Source organism: Pagrus pagrus (assembly GCF_965226575.1).
Source record: "Pagrus pagrus genome assembly, chromosome: 14".
In the NCBI taxonomy this organism is placed as follows: domain Eukaryota; kingdom Metazoa; phylum Chordata; class Actinopteri; order Spariformes; family Sparidae; genus Pagrus; species Pagrus pagrus.
In genome coordinates this window covers 29,538,144-29,555,732 of record NC_140198.1, presented here as the reverse complement: position 1 = coordinate 29,555,732, position 17,589 = coordinate 29,538,144, and the positions used below count along the sequence as shown (strand labels likewise).

Here is a 17,589-nt window from a genome sequence, read left to right as displayed (position 1 = left end):
AAATTAACATACATATTTCAAAATTTGCACAATCCACATAGAAGAGGCCTATTTTAATTTCAGCAAAAAAAAAAAAAAAAAATCATTATATCGGCTGCCATATCGGCAATCGTCAGGTTTCTCCCCTTTAAAATCAATATCGTATTGGTCTCAAAAATCCCACATTGATTGGACTCACCAACCACCTTGACCAGTTGCAACATTGAATTGCTGCTTGCAGGTTATGTATCATTAATATAGTACTGTCTGACTAGGGGTGTCACAAAAACAGATCCGTTTTTATTATATGACTGATTTGGGTAGATGGTTAAAATATATATTTTTTTGTTGCCTTATAGAAACTTGTAGATATATGTATGAGTGATATAAAATGGTTGTAGAAAAGATTGAATGCTTAAAATAAAGCCCACTGGACAATTTCTAACAATCTGCAAGTCAAACCCTCGTCCAGTATTATTTGAATCCAGATACTTTTGTGACATAAGCGGATGCAGCTTCTGTTTTCATTCTCCTCACTTTGCTGTATTTTCTTTAATTTGTTTGATGTAGGCCTTATGTTATGCTTGCACTACGAGCAACAAGGCTACATTATCTCCAAGTCACTATAGAAAACAGAGGCCTTCTCAACTTTGATTGGTAAAAACTTTTTTTATGGCAGAGTGCTGAGGACGAATAGAGTTGTGTAGTGATGATGTATTTTTGTAGGCTAACCTGGAAGTTAGCATCCCTATGGTTCCCTCAAAAAGAAGTGTATGTGATTTTTACATAGGATCTTGGAATATCACTGCTAGAAGTAAAAAGATAATGTTAGGCTATAAACAGATGACATTGTGGTAGCAGAACTTACTACACAATTACTATACAGGTTTTCAATAAACTGATCAATGTACAAGTTATAAAGTCAGAGTTAGAATAGTGTGTAACTAAAGTGGGCCTGTAAAGACGGACTAGTGAGTAGATGAGTCTCCGCGTTCGCTGTGATGATGTTTGATGTCCCCAACAATCTCTGTAGTCTCATTTAGACACTTGTTAGCAACCGCTAACCGTTTTCAACACACAGAAGAGCTTTATAATGAAACTGTGGGATATTTAATGATGGATTTTATGTGGGAGAACAAAATGTGTAAACATCCTAAGCATGTGGTAACCACACACCATATTTCAGATATTTAAACGAAAACTAATTACAAAACTCACAGACTTTGAGATAAGGGTGCAAAAATGCTAACCGATTTCCAGGTTTTAGGACTACAAACTACACCAGGAGTCCCACAGCCTGAGGCCAGAAGTTGGTCTGATAATACAACATTTAAAAATGGCTCCTTTCGCTTCACCATTGTCGTATTCATTTTACTATTGTAATCCCGCAAGGGGAAATTCTTTTTTTCCACTCACATTACACACAGGCACACACAATGTATAGAGGAGATGAGTGGAGCTGCCACATGCACAGCACCCAATGAGCAGTGTTTGGGGTCAGTGCCTTGCTCAAGGGCACCTTGGCAATGCCCAGGATGTGAACTAGCATTCTCCACTACTAGTCCACTTCGTACTTTTTTGGGCTGAGTGGGACTTGAACAGGCCACCTTTGAGTCCCCAAGCCAGGTCCCTACGGACCGAGCTATTGCTGCCCCGAATTTTTATTACAGCCACAAATAGATACATTGCCGCATCACCATATATACTGCAAACAGCGCTCTGTTCTAAAAATAAAAATAGAAAATACAGGTCTCGTCTTCCTTTCATTCTGATCTTAGTGGACAAACTACTTCCTCCACAGGGGCCAGCAGAATAAACAAAAATCGAAAGTTCCTTGTAACTGCTTTGATTCATTAGTAAACTCGATGTCACCCGAATTTTCCACCTAATATTTGATACACAAATTTTAATAACACAGTCTACAGCTGAACAGTATTGTGTGTCTGTGCTGAGGAGCAGAATGCATGCAACCATAATACATGTGGCCCCACTGACAAAATATACTCACCAGATTGGGATTTTGTCATTGTATTTTCTGATAAAGCCTATGGCTTAACAGTTAATGCCCAGGGCTTAACAGATAGTTCCTCTGTTAAAGCATAATTACATGATTTAACATTTTAGCAGGCACAGTTTATCCTGTTAGGTAATATGCTGAATTTCCAGTCTATGCATTCACCCATCTCATTTTAACCAACTTTAAAATGTTTACCTTTGGCACACAAACTGTGTTAAATATTAATTTAATAAATAAAGCATCACTGGAGGCTTAAGCCATGAACCAAAAGTTGGGAGGAAAATATGAACATGTCAGTTTGTAACTGACAAAATAGCTCACAGCACCTGTTTAAATTGGAGAAATTGTAATGTGAGTATTGTAACAGTTGGCTTCACTTGATGCCTGTTGGTAAAACTGAATGCTCAGCACTTATTGTAATTTATCTCTGATGCTGCCTTTGTGGTGACAGATGATCTGAGTAGGAGGTGGATCTTCTCATATCATTACACCTGCAGATAGGCCTTATCTACTAAAGTTTAATTTCTTTAATTGTACCTTCACCCCCCCCCCCCCCCCCCCCCCAAAAAAAATTAACCAAAAAATATATACATGTATAAATAAGTATCATGAATCTAAACAATAATGTAATCAATTCCTCCTTTCTCTTAAAGTGAAACTCTCACCAAAATGCAACCTAGACTTTTTTGGTGAAGGAACCCGAGTCAAACCTTCGTGTAAAAGCATAATTATGACGAAAAAGCCACTTTTAAGACTTCAGGTATTTTCGTTTTCGGGTCAAAATCATTTTCAATTGCGTGCTAGGGGCAACATTATGTCGATCCCCGAGTGCGACTTAACATGGAGGAGAGTAAAGGTGGATAAAGGCTCCATGTTACGTCGCACTCGGGGATTAACCCTTCTCGACTGGCAGGATGGCGGCGAGCCGAGAAAGCTACTGCCAGTGTGAGTTGTTCAAAAACCTTCTTTTTAGTAAACTCTGTGTACACAAACAATGTTCTCTGTGCTCATGTTCATGTGTAGAGACCCTGGTGATACTACAAGCAAAGTTTCATGTTGTGTCGAGTCTTCTTAGTGTTTTAAAAATAGCGATTTTGATGCTACCATACAGTTGCCCCTAGCACGCAATTGAAAATGATTTTGACCCGAAAACTGAAATATGGTAAATCTTAAAAGCGGCTTTTTCGTCGTAATTATGCTTTTACATGAAGGTTTGACTCGGGTTCCTTCACAAAAAAAGCCTAGGTTGCATTTTGGCAAGAGTTTCACTTTAATGGCAGTTTTTCATGGAATACAAATGATTTCTCCTACTTGTTTTGCTGGGCTTGACTGAGTTTTAAATAATATTAAATGGAATATAAGACTGTTGGATGGACAAAACAAGCAAATTGACGAAATCACATTATATAATTATAAACAAAAAAACCCCCAAAACAATAGATTAATTGATAATGATAAGGTTTTTTGGTTACAGCTAATGTGAATTCAGCAAAACAGATAGTAGTTGTACTTGTTAATGAGCTGTACTGATGGAAGTTACATTCAGCTAGTACTTTGAGAATGGTTCTGAATATTTAATGTGCAGTTGCATAACACAGAGAAAATGTCATAACAACACTTTAATATCAATTTTGAATCTTTTGGATTCACTTTCTTGTTCTGTTAGTGACTTGCAAAGCCATCACCCTCATCAGTGGTGACTCCCAGCCAGGAGACATTGTATTAGCCATGTTCACACACTGCACTAGACATATGGCTTAGGGTTAGGGTTACTATATTTGTATCATGTTCTTAATGCTTGTAAAATGTGTACATAACATGATGAAAACACTACACTAACATGAAAAGCAGACCATGTAAGGTAGAATAGAACTGCATGCCTGGTTGTTGATGAGTTGTTGAACCACTTCATCTGTTGATGGGAGAAGTGGAGTTTTGTTCATTAGGAGCAGAGTTGCTGGCTGTGTTAAGCACATTACCCAGAGGAGAGCTGAATTAGAAATCAGCTATGCCGGGTGTAAGGTCATTGTCTGCATTGAAGGGAACAGGCGGCCTCTATGTCTGAGGATTAGGCTCGCTGTTAGCTCGCCACCAGGCATCTGGTCCTCTCACAGCACACTGTTTCACAGGATAGCAGTGCCGCAACATGACTGGAGAGAGCGGGGAGGTTTCACTGCACTGTGAGTTACACATGACAGCTTTCTACCACTCAATTATAAATCTGAAACTATTTGTTTTTCTGTTCTCCCTTTCGAAATACTTATTGCTGATCACAGTTGATAGTTTTCATGGTTTCTGTAGTGTAGTATGGAGGGGGGGAGAAATTCAGAACAACTGTCAGTGCTTGTTAAATCAACATGGAGCTAAGATCTGCAGATAGATGTCTGGTTAGATCTTTTCTTTAGTGAAGTCGTTTTTATTCTGATTCTTTTTCAACAAACAAGTCTTTTATAAAGACAAGCTTAATTTGAAAACATTAGTCTCATGTGCTGTATTGTAAAGTGTATGTATAATTTTACTGCATATCTGTATTTTGTCGTAATAACCAAATGACTGACAACTAACAACTGGTTTGTACCACTTAAAGTGTTACACACATTCTAACCCTGCTGTACACAAACCATTCAAGAGCTTTTGGGGATTTGCATAAATTTGGCTGTATTCATTTGCATCCATAATAACCTGTTTTCATTCAAATTACAAAAATAACTGTTTTTTGTTTGTTTTGCCAAAGACTAAACCAATATTTATCACTGATGTAGTTTAAATTATCTCCTGCTTCTGAAAACACAACACATGGAACCATTTCTGTATGATTGGGACAGAAACATGATCCTGTGTCTGGTGGTGAATGCTAAGAGTTTGTTTTTTATTAAGACCTATTTAAATGTAAATGTGTCTGTTATTTGGAGAGCCACAGCATTGGACTGGCGTGGCAGATCACTTGTTATTGGGTTTAGTTCTTTGGTAAACCATGCCCAGTCATTCAAAACATGTGTTTGTAGCATTTGAATTGAATGCCAAACAAAGAGCTAACCTGAATCATGCAACCTAGATTGTTTTGTGGTAGATGTTGTAATGATGCACCAACAGATGTGAGAGTTGCTGATATTCAAATCAAATCGAATCAAATTTTATTTGTATAGCCCAAATTCACAAATCACAGTTTGCCTCAGAGGGCTTTACAATCTGTACAGAGACGACACCCTCTGTCCTTCGACCCTCGATTCGGGTGAGGAAAAACTTGCCCCAAAAAAAGGCCCTTTTAACAGGGAAAAAATGCGGAAGAAACCTCAGGAAGAGCCACAGAGGAGGGATCCCTCTCCCAGGACGGACAGACGTGCAATAGATGTTGCATGTACAGAGCAGATCAACGAGATCACAATGTATACAATTATAATGGATGGTTGACAGGAATGAAAGTACATAAAGAGGTATTACAGCAATAATAATGAAATGCACATGGAAATGTGATTACTAGTGATAACAGTAGTAGTGGTTAACGGTAAGGATAGTATGTAGTAGTGCATTACAATAATAGTAGTGAAACGTATGTAACAGAGATATGACTAATATTAGCGACAGTAGTGGTGGGTGTCAGGCAGGGCCATGGCAGTAGGCGCATCCACGATCAGGCAGGGCCATAGCAGTGGGCGCATCCACGATCCACGACCCGGGCGCGGCCAGGATCCATGAGAGCCTGTAGGACTAGAAAGCACAAGGACTCCGGGGAAGAAGTGAAGTCAGTGACATGCAGAGATGGGGCATGTATACAGGCATAATGTATACAGATGGAGAGGAGAGGAGGAGAGAGAAGCTCAGTGTGTCATTTGTCCCCTGGACTGGGCCTATAGCAGCATAACTAAGAGCTGGTCCAGGACAGGCCTGGGCCAGCCCTAACTATAAGCTATATCAAAAAGGAAGGTCTTAAGTCTACTCTTAAAGGTAGAGAGGGTGTCCGCCTCCCGGACCAAAACAGGAAGATGGTTCCACAGAAGAGGAGCTTGATAACTGAAGGCTCTGGCTCCCATTCTGCTTTTGGAGACTTTAGGAACTACAAGTAATCCTGCATTCTGGGAGCGTAATGCTCTAGTTGGGTGATAGGGTAGTATGAGCTCCTGGAGATATGATGGTGCCTGACCATTAACAGCTTTGTAAGTGAGGAGAAGGATTTTAAACTCTATTCTTGATTTTACAGGGAGCCAGTGCAGTGATATTCAGTCAAAGTGGACCAAGTGGAAATATTTGTACCAATATGGCCTTTAGTCCTGGTTTATGACCTGTCCTTTCTTTACACTATAAAGCACAAGGCTTGGGTTTCACCTGAAAAACTTTTGCCACCAACATTAACAATGTGTGGCTCAGGTTAAAGGGACTTGGGGCAATATTGAGAAATAAGACTCAATAGTGACACGACGGCCGTTGCGGCCGTTAGAATAACTGCAGCCATCAGACAAGCCGGCGAGGGAGCATGACCTGTAAAGTTTTCTTACCTGGTTACGAGGAAATGAGCCATGTCAGCATCTGTTTTCAGTCCCAATTCAAGTTGAAGCTGCCTCCATGAGTCAAACGTGTATCCAAGCGGGAAATTCGGACACCGAATTGCAGTACATTATGCAGCACACAGCCTGTTCAAGGCAATGGAGAGATACGTGGGTGGGCTTATTAGGGTCCGGGCAGCTAAGCTGCCAGGACACTATTGTATTCCTAGGAATTCTTTCTTCTTCTTTCTTTCTTTCTTTCTTCCGAGGAAGTCATACTTCCCAAGGGCGAAAACTCACCAAACTTTACAGAAATGTCCGGCCCCATGCCAGATTTACTTAATTCCAAGGACATGTCAATATTCCTCCTGGGGGGGGCACAATAAGCTTTTAAATTTAAAAACTTTAAAAATACCTACAAAATCAACAGTACATGCTATAGTTTTGAAACTTTCACCAAACTGTAGCCCCAATACTGCTGAAACTTTAGTCCACTTAAACTCATTACAAATTATGAAGTCCATCACTCAGTTTTTTTCAAAACCTGTAAAACTTATAAAACCTCCTCCCACAAAATTTTTGATTTTAAAAAAATCTCCTCCCACAATTTTTGCCAATTGTCAACAAAATTGCTAGAGAGCATCTTCAGACCGTCCTCCACAAAACTTGTTTCTCGGATTTTTGATTTATCAAAAATTAAGCCTACAGTGCATCAAAATGTTTGACTGTAAACAGTACTGTAAACATATACTATCAAATTCTTGCTAAATACATTTTCAATCTTCCTGAAAAAAACTGAGAATATTTTGCAGTCATGGTTGATGGAGTCATGAATCACAAGACAATTGTAAATAAAACCAAATTTTAAATTTTTCTTTCATGTGAACAATTGGAGTCAATGCAATAATGACATAACTAAACATCAGTTATTCACTTATGGAGCAAATCAATCATTTTTAAAATTACCAACATCTCCATGCTGCAATATGTGTATTTTCAGATTTTTGTCTTGATAACTGAATTTTTTACAGTGGTTTCAAATCTGCCTGCACAACAATGAATGGCTTAGTCAGTTTGTGAAGCCACTGTTGTATTGCCACTTGCCAATTAGCTCAGAGCGATAGATGACAGTCTTCGGTTCCAGAAGTTGTGGGTTCAAGCCTCAAGTGGTCCAAAATGAACATTGTTGTCAACTGTCTTGTCTTCATATTCTCCTCTTTGTTGCTCAGAATTGCCTAAATTTGCCAAAAATAGCCCAGACCCGACCCATCGCTGGGCAGCAGCTATAATTCTTTTTGGTTTTGAACGCTTCAACACCCATTAGCCTTAAAAAACTTAGAATGCATGTTTATTTTTTCACAAATCCTGCCCCAAGTTCCTTTAAGGGGGTCATCCAGTAATCAGATGGTCGCCAGTTCAATTCCCCAGCTTCCCCGGCTGCATGTTGAAGTATCCTTGAGCAAGATACTGAACCAAAAGTGCTCCTGATGAGCTGGTCAGTACCTTGCATGGCAGCCTCTGACATCAGTATAAATGTGTGTGTGAATGGGTGAGTGTGACGTGTGTGAAGTGTTGTAAAGTGCTTTGAGCATTCAGTGGACTGGAAAAGCACTATAGAAATGCAAGTCCATTTACCATTTAATAGTTACTGATCACCAAATATTAATATTTGTGTGAATAATTACTGACCTGGCCATTACTGACACTAAATGCGCATTGCTGGCTTTAACCTTTGAATAATTAGGGATGCATGATATATATCGGACTGATAAATTATGAATGAAAAATTAACATTATCAGCTATCGGCAGATAATGAAATTATAGCCAATAAATAGAACCGATAAGTGTAGCATTTACACACAGTATGATGGGGGTATGCACCTTTAGAGTTGGTTTGCCAGCTGCCAATAAACAGAGAAAAAGAAGAACAACAATGCTGTTGTCGCATTGACGATGTAGAGCTGCTGCACTTTTGTAGAGCTATGCAATGTAGACATGAGCCACACATGTTGTCGCTTAAATGGCCATTGTTCTTCAAGTTCAGAAGAAGACAACACACAATTTTAACTTGCAATATGTGTTCTGCAGGTGTTCGGAGAGGAGGGAAAAAGGCTGTGTTTTTGGCTTTGTGTGTGGCATGTGTGCTCGCTTACGGGTGCCTATTTGACTTCATTTGTGTGTGTGTGTGTGTGTGTGTGTGTGCCACTGCGTTTTTTAAAGTGCACTCATTGATAATCTGTCTTGTTGTTATTGGTTGCCATGGTGATGATAACCAAGTTGGAAGTGGTCACGGACTGAGGGAGTTGATTTTATAGTGATTTTAACTGAGGCTTACCTCACATTTTCATGATTCTCCCTCAACAACAGTAACTGCTATCGCTTAAATGATTATATAATGATGAAAAAGGGGTCTAATGAGCACACTGTGACATTTTTGTGCGTTTATAGTCAAAAATATGGCTAATGGAGCAGTTAAGAAAAGCGGATGTGTTTGCCTGCCTCCGATATTTTTCCTCTCAGTTTAAAGGGACTTAATGCAGCAGTTGGTCAGTGCTCCTGCCATTTAAAAGCCTGCTGAGCCACAATTGTTGGTCCGATTGCTTCCAGAGCTACACGGTTCCGACCAGCACACATTTTCCTGATGTTTGAAGTACGTAGGTGGAGTAAACATTGTGGAAATGAGAGTGAGTTGAAGACAAGGCTTTTGGAATTTTTTACACATTTTTTACATTTTTTAAACGTCAGTTGAGTCCTCCACTCTGGCTGTCAACATTCTGTCCCATACACACCAATGTAGAAATCTGAAAATCTCAAACACAAATATGCACACACACACACACGCACACACACACACGGTATATTTTGTACCTCTTATTTCTTTACCACAGAGTGTTTGACTCATTGTCACTGTAACATCTCTTCATACTCCATCAGCTGCTTCTCCACACAAATTCAAGCCAGCATTGCAGTTTGGCTCACAGCTTATACAGTAGTTATCGTTATACGTTGTTATTGTTATATCCTTCGATCTCACCCCACCATTATGACTCTTCATCCTCCTTCAGATGCTACTTCAAATATGTGAAAGCCAAAAATTCTGTTTGGCTTTAGCTTTTCAACAAACCTTCAAATATTTCACATTTTAAAAATTTCCTTTCGGCATCATGCAAAGTCTAACAGCCAGCAATGCGCATTTGGCGTCAGCTTTTCAACAGCCAGTATTTCCATCCACAAGTTCTTCAGAACTTGTCGTCTCTAGTTACTAATGTAGCCCCTTTCACACAGCCTTTTCAGCAGGATGGTTGCACTGTTATTCCGCTTCGCTCTTTTTGGAGATAAATAGTGTGAGTGTATGTTAATGAAACCAACTTTGATTCTAACTGGAGGGACATTTTCAAAGCCTGGCTTGTTGTTTTCACATTGGTTCCCACCCACCCTAAAAATATGTTGAGTCTGGGGAACAGTTGGTCATATTGAATACAATCATACGGTAGTTTTGGAAGGTCAGTATAGCTTGAAATATCCTTCATTATTATAACAGGATGGGTTATATCAGCTGAGAATTGAGAACAATGCAGATAAACACTGTTTGCTTTTCTTGAAGTTGAAGCAAAGGAGTCAATTAATAATTAATAATACTGTCTCTATATTTGATTTGTCATTTGTGCTGATAGCCGAGAGCATTCTGCATAGATATGAGCAATGGTTTGCATCAGCTATTTATAAATATATTACTCAAGTCATCCCTAACTTCTTAGTAGCTACTACCATCTTCACAGCAGTGATTTACCGTGATTGTTTAAAGGAACAATGTGTAGCCTTTTGGAGAATATAGTTGATTGTTGCTTCTCATCCCCAGGTCATTAAATATTGATGCTTTGGGTTGGCAGCTTGGGTCGGATGCCAACCCAAAGCGTCGACCTATCCCACATTTTCCTGTGGTATATGGTATTACCAGCAGCTGATTACAAATCACATTGTAGGGTTTTGAGGGAGCCACCAGTGGCTGGGATACTGTTTTCAGCCACAAGGTGGCTGCACTGCTGCAACTTTTCAAAATTATTATACAAATTTAGTATTTTCACACAGCAAATGCAGGGGCTAGGATGGACACGTAGATTTGAAGTGTTATAATTTCTGGCTGTCACTTTCTTCACGCAAACCTTGTCATTCAGTTGGAACCCAAAATGCTGCCAAATTGCAGCAGTTGCATTTTTTGGGTCTGCCATATGCAAGTGACCAACGCCATAATGGGCATTTATACATCTGCACTGGTGTGTCTGTGCTGCTAGCGGTGGTGAGTGAATTTGAAGCAGTGGTGCTGCTGGACACACACTCTTAAGGCATTTATTGTAGACATGCAAACATTGCGCAGCAGATTTTTTTTCATGTAAGTAATTAAAGGGACACTGTTGCTATTTTTAAATACCCTGGGATATTGATTAACACCCATCCCTATTTAGTCTCAACAATCAGCTATCTTCTCCAGGCAGTTACACTTTGGTGCTTTAAAGGCAAGGCAAGTTTATTTGTATAGCACAATTCAGACACAAGGCAACTCAAAGTGCTTTACAGGCGCATACAATTACAGTAAAAGCTTTTAAAATACATTAAAAACAAAACATTAAAACAAGTTAAGAAATAGACATTAAAACAAAACATTAAAACAAGTTAAGAAATGGGAAAGAAGGCTAAAATAGAGAAAACAAAAGTCACAGAGAAAATAAAAGTTACAGTGCAGTTCAAAGCCTTAAAATTGCTTCAGTGAAAGGCAGTGGAAAACAAAAAGTTCTTACACTAAACGAAAGCTGCAGTAAACAGTAATGTTTTCAGCCCTGATTTAAATGAGCTGACAGTTTGTGCACACCTGAGGCGTTCAGGGAGTTTGTTCCACAGGTGAGGACCATGGAAGCTAACTGCAGCTTCACCCTGCTTGGTTCTGACCCTGGGAACACTGAGTAGACCTGTCCCTGATGACCTGAGGGCTCTGGATGCTTCATATCCCACCAGCAGCTCTGACATGTATTTAGGTCCAAGACTCCTTTGTCACTGGAACAGCAGTTTATGTGAAATTGAAAAAACATTATTCCTCACCTGTAGATGGAGATACTGAAACTGAATGAATCATGAGACTCTCAGTTCCATCATTTGATGGAATCTCTGCTCTCTTAAACGGGTATCTACATCAAATCTGTTTATTTTATTGATGAGATCATTACTGTTTTCTGTGAAGAAGTTAACCAGCACCTGAGTCATGGAACACTTATATTTCCACAGATATCCAGGAGTTCTATGAAGTAACACTGCTAAACACACAAAAGAGCTGCGAGCAAAAGCTGGAGGAGGTCAACCACATGGCGGACAAGTGGGAAAAGAGTGCCTCTATACAAAACTCTGAGCTTGCACAATCTGCTTGTCCAGTGGAGGAGGTGAGTCTTTCATACACTGTTTCAGCCAAGCAAAACCTCATACATACCTGAACTAAAGAATTACGTCTGTATAACTAGGCTGTCTACTGAATCAATTCAAAAAGTGCAGAAATAAAGCAGGTGGAGGCTGAGCTGGAGTAATTTCTCGCAGACAGCAGCAGCAGCAGTAACAGCAGCAGGTAATAATCAGCAGACATGCTGAGCATAAGGGTCAAAGCCTTTAAATGGACCACCAAGTCATGTTAGGGAGATGTGCTGTTTTTTTGAGCTGTCAGCTGAACAGACTAATGTGATGTTTGACATACAGTTTCCTGCCAGATGTAGTTCGCCTAAATTAAGCATTTTAAGTAACAGGCTTGTTAGTCATGAAGATATACTGTAGCTTCCCATTACTTTAATGGGGCTCTCTAATAATTTTACACATTAGTTGAAATTACTCTTCAAGAGGAGAACTACAGTTTGTGACAGCAGTTCTATAATGTGTTTTGGGGTTCTATATGGAGCTTTGACAGAGCCTAAATTAGAAGTGGACATTTAGAAGACAGGGAGGATCTGATGAAAGATGTTAGTAAGTTGCATGAAAAGTCATTATGTCGTTGCCTCTGCTGCTGTGGTTTTGACCACTTCTGTTCTCCTGTGTACTAGCCGACTGGCATTTGAAGAGGTCCTGAATTGACTCAGGTTTTATGTTTTTTGTTAAGTGCGTTATTAATATGTTCATGCATCAAATATTACTACAATACATGATTACAGTACAATACAGTGATTTTACCATTTCATTTGGAAACCTCAAACAACTGGCTTGTGTCTAACTTTGTACACTTAAGTGCCTCAAACTCTACTAATTGTGTTTGGAAACATTTCTTTCAAATGGTTCAGCTAAACCTCACAAACAAACCAGTCATCTCTTCCTGTTTGATGAGAAACCCACAGAATTTTGTTGAATCATGGCACAAAAATTCTGAGAAAGACAATCTAAACTCATTAACAAGGATTGATTATAAATACATTGTCTTTGAGAGAGTGTATTCATGTGATAATCATCTTCACGCAATCCTGTGGCCTTTTTGCTCCGGAATCTTTAAAAGGAGCAAAATGTACTTAACTTGTTTTATTTATTTTTTTCTGGTAAGGAAAAAAATGTCTTTTTGTATGTGACTGGTGACTTTTGTATAGAGTAATATACAGTATAATATTAGGGGAGGAGTGTCAGTGTGGATCCATTGTGGCTGGAGGGTTTGGGCAGTATGTAGACAGACTGTGACAGACCTCTTTATCTTCAAAATTAAAAAAAAAATTTAAATTCAATCTGTAGGTAGGAGCAGCCGTTTAGAGGTGTGGATCACCTGAAAAACTTCGCTAAAATGAAGAAAGGGGTCAATTTTAGTGATAAGCGTACAGAGAATCATCAGCTGAATCTTCAGCTCCCTCTTGACATAGTGAGTTCAAGTCCCTCCCCTTTCGGTGGAGCACCATGGGACCTTATTTACTCGTGGGTCTGGCTCCGACCTATATAACAGACATTTTAAATCCCTACAGGCCAGCTCGCAGCCTTAGATCCTCAGGCGGGGCCCTTCTTAATGTTCCAAAGTCGAGGCTAAAAACCAAAGGTGATCGTGCATTCGCCATCAGGGCCCCACGGCTTTGGAACACCCTGCCTGACGAGATAAGGCTTGCAGGATCGGTAACCTCTTTTAAATCACTTCTTAAAACCCATTTTTTTAGACTTGCCTTTATGTGATGTCGTCCTTTTGCTTTTGCTCCTACCATTTGAGTTTATTATATTAATTTATTTGTTTTGTTTATTTTACCTATTTGATTTATTTCCATTTCTTTATTTTTGCTTATTTTATTCATTTTTTCCCATTATTTCTGTTCTTCAGTTATTTGTTTCAAATTGTTTAACCATAAATGCCATTTATTTCGTTTCTCCTTTTTACACTAATGTGTCTGTTCTACTTGCTTCTGCTTTGTTTTGTCAAAGCACTTTGTAAACTGTGTTTTTAAAATGTGCTATATAACTAAAGTTTATTATTATTATTATTATTATTATGATTATTATTATTATTTAGAAAATATGTATGGTAATAAATGGTGAGAGCCAAATGATGTTACACGTACAACGTTTGACAATTTAAAAGAGTGAATGGAATTTTCAACTCGGGAAAGCCACAGTTTAGTGGTAAAAGACTGTGAATATATGTAATTAGAAATACTACACACCCAACAGTTGCGTAAGTGATATCGTTTTGTTTAACACCCACCAAAACTTATAAGTGAAAACTTGTAGAACTGGTCCCATATATTAGCTAACTCATGGAACTGACTAGTTGTCCTTTCACATAACTGCAGTTATCATTCTGGTCAGACTTGTTGAGATTTTCACCTTTTTAATATTTTTTTGTTCGCCATGGTGGCAACCATGTTGGTGTTGATGACGTACATTGAGCAGGCGATGTCTCACACAAAAGTAAAAATCTTTACAACAAACTGAATATCTTGACTTACAAAATTATCTTTTAAATTGACAAACAGCATGTGTGTAATCTGTGACACCATTCAAACAGATCAATAAATTATTTGTCTCTTGCTATTAATCACCAAACATATTTTTTCTAAGTGAGGACCCATGAAGGAAACAAGAAGGTGAGGGATTTCACCTCTCTATCTTTTTTGACTCCTTGCATGTTCTAAACATAGAAAACCAACCTCTTCCCTTGAATGTGCAATTTAGCGTTTCAATGCATCTGTGGATGCAGTTGTAGCAGATTTCATTTCACACAAGAAACAGCAGCAGCTGTTCCTATTGGTGCTGCTTTGTTCCAGCATTAGCACAAAGCCATTATGTCAACCAATTCCCAATGATTTCATAAAAAGCATAAAAGTTTGAAAGACTGAATTCAATACTAACCTTTATCATGGTTAGCATGTTGGTTTTTTCATTATTGTGAGAAAAAGAACTGTGGCTTCTCTCAAAACAGACAAGCAGCAAGTTTCCATAACATATGTTTTCTTCAAACTATAAAAACAAAGGGTCTCAGGAGAGTTTTACCTCTCAAACAATGCATGCTGGGAATAAAATGAATACTAAATTCTGTAATGACTTTTTACAGTGTATGTCCCAAAAGCCTTCATCAATGACATTCAACCAATTGAAAATCCCAAAAACACATGGCCTTTAATTTATTTGCAGGTGTGACATCTCATGGCATCACACTATTCAGGCACAGCACTGGACAGACTTTAACTACAGGTCCTGTCGCCATCACCAGCTGAATGTACAGTATACAGTTTGAAAGAACAAAAGTGGTGATTTTTGAAAGTGGCTAAATTAAGAGAGTAGATGTGTGTGTGTGTGTGTGTGTGTGTGTGTGTGTGTGTGTGTGTGTGTGTGTGTGTGTGTGTGTGTGTGTGTGTGTGTGTGTGTTTGTGTGTGTGTGTGTGTGTGTGTGAGAGAGAGAGAGAGAGAGAAAACGAGACAGATAGAGAGTAGTATGTGACACGCTCACACTGTGACATTCTAATTAAGGGGAATGAATAGTGGGTGCAGGGTCGTTGAGGGCCATGAAGGACTGGAAAAGCATGACAGATTAATCAAAATCTGTCTTTGGATTACCAAAGAATTACCAAAAAAGAATGAGTGGCCACTATAATGTGTTTCTTTAGGCCTCATATATTACCTCTTATATTACTTCATGAGTATATTGCATATTGACAGTAAAAGGAGGCGATACATTTTTTTTTTCTCCTTTAAATAAAAAAACAGTAATTCATCCCAGTGCTGAAACAACCACAAAATAATAACAAATTGTCAAAAACAGATTATAGCAGTTTCAAGAAAGATATTATGTTGAAGCGAGAGCTATTGAAGGTCCAGTGTGTAGGCTACAAGCAATGACATTTGAGTTCCCAGCTGGTGAAGTCAGGAGAGATCATAACAGAAAATAGATGTGTTTTCAGTCTGGATATGAAAATGTTAACTGAGCTTGCCTCCCAAAAGTGTAGGTTATTCCAGATAATTGGAGCTCTGTGGGCTAAGGCACTAAAAATAGTTTTTATTGAATAGGGGAACAGTTAACTATCTGGCATTCAGGGAACACGAAGGATGTGATGGAGTATAAGGGGAAATAAGGCTGGAGATATATTGTATGAGGGAGCCAGAGAAGGATTTTGAAAGAAGCTCTTGCGAGAACTGGTTACCAATGAAAAGACGTAAGTGTAGGTGTTATATGATTAAACTTCTTGGATTGTGTGAGGACTCTGGAACAGGGGCGCCGCCAGGAATTTTGGGCCCCATGACAAAAAAATCAAATTGGCCCCCCTCTGCGCAGCTCTTGTCACCACATCTCTAGGACCTAACTGTCCCATCAAAAGCTTTACATAACTAATTAAAGGCTTGCAACTGTCTTGCTTCTTGTAGTTCAATACTAGTACTAGCACATGTTTACTGCTGGTGATTTGTACATGCAAGTCTGCATACAGTATGCAGTTCACTATTTGATGCAAGATTAAAAGAGGTATGCTACTCACCGTTTCCAACTGTCCAGCATCCAGTACAGACAGTAGGTTGTTTTTTTTTAATTTCATAATGATCATTATGTGAGAAAATCATTTTTTTTTCAATTTCTGTCATTAATAAATATTACATTTTCTTTTTTGTAATGGTAAAAAGAGCAAGAGAGACAGAGAAATCCCCACAGACTCCCTGCAATGATGCTAACTGGCATGTCATTGAGCACAATGTTGCTCACCTTCTTCACTGGGACAGGGAGAGGTACAGTTATGGGTAGACTAGGGTGCTGCTGACTCATCTGTTGTTAAGTCTGCTAAAAGGGGCAGGGACAATGATTTAATATGAATATCTTGCTAAACGTTTGCCTGCACTGATTAAATGTTGATGAAATGTAGGCTAACACTAGTCTGTAGCTAGCTAGCTTATTTCACTATGGACATTAAGCCAACAAGTTAATACCACTCACAGACTACAGGCTACCCACCTTTCTTGGTGAAAAACTGGGTTACAGATTGACACACTTTCCTTTGTCTTTCCTCTCTCTCTTTCCTCTCCTTGCTTTCTTGAAAACCAGATTTTGATTTAGGCAACATTGTGATCACTGTAGTTCTGGCGCATATACTGACTGCAACTAAACACGTCACTGATAAGCAGTGGTGGACAGTAACGAAGTAAATTTACTTGAGTACTGTACTTAAGTACAGTTTTTGAGTATCTGTACTTTACTTGAGTATTATTTTGGGGGGATACTTTTACTTTCACTCCACTACATTTGAAGGACAAATATTGTACTTTTTACTCCACTACATTTCTATTAATGCTCTCGTTACTCGCTACTTTTGATCTTACGTCAGCTGATGATTTTTTTTTTTTTTTGCAAAATTCAGAGAAAATAAACTGTTTCTGCTGATTCGCGTATGGTTTGTCTTAGCCGTATTGCCGTACCTGTACTACGTCATGAGCACCCGTGGCCTTATCTCAAACCCATGTTTGAGATTTTTGTCACAAAAACTGATTCGTTTCAGTTTAAATGTTGGTTGTGCTTACCGCGGACCAATTATATCACGGACTACAAAGACTCGTCTTCCAACCGGAAAAAGCACGTCGCGGTATGTAAAGTAGCTACTAACGTTAGCTAGCTTAATGTTTGTGAAAGAGAGAGTGTGTGT

General features: G+C 38.9%; 1 protein-coding gene across 17 annotated transcripts in view; it reads left to right on the top strand.

Moving 5' to 3' along the window:
* dlg2 (discs, large homolog 2) overlaps positions 1 to 17,589 on the top strand; it is a 355,738-nt gene that overhangs the window by 64,320 nt on the left and 273,829 nt on the right. For all 17 annotated transcript variants that reach the window (XM_084373899.1, XM_084373897.1, XM_084373882.1 and 14 more), the window contains exon 3: positions 11,756 to 11,907. In XM_084373899.1, coding sequence (XP_084230025.1) covers positions 11,756 to 11,907 — 152 coding nt within the window. The remainder of the gene's footprint in view (positions 1 to 11,755; positions 11,908 to 17,589) is intronic.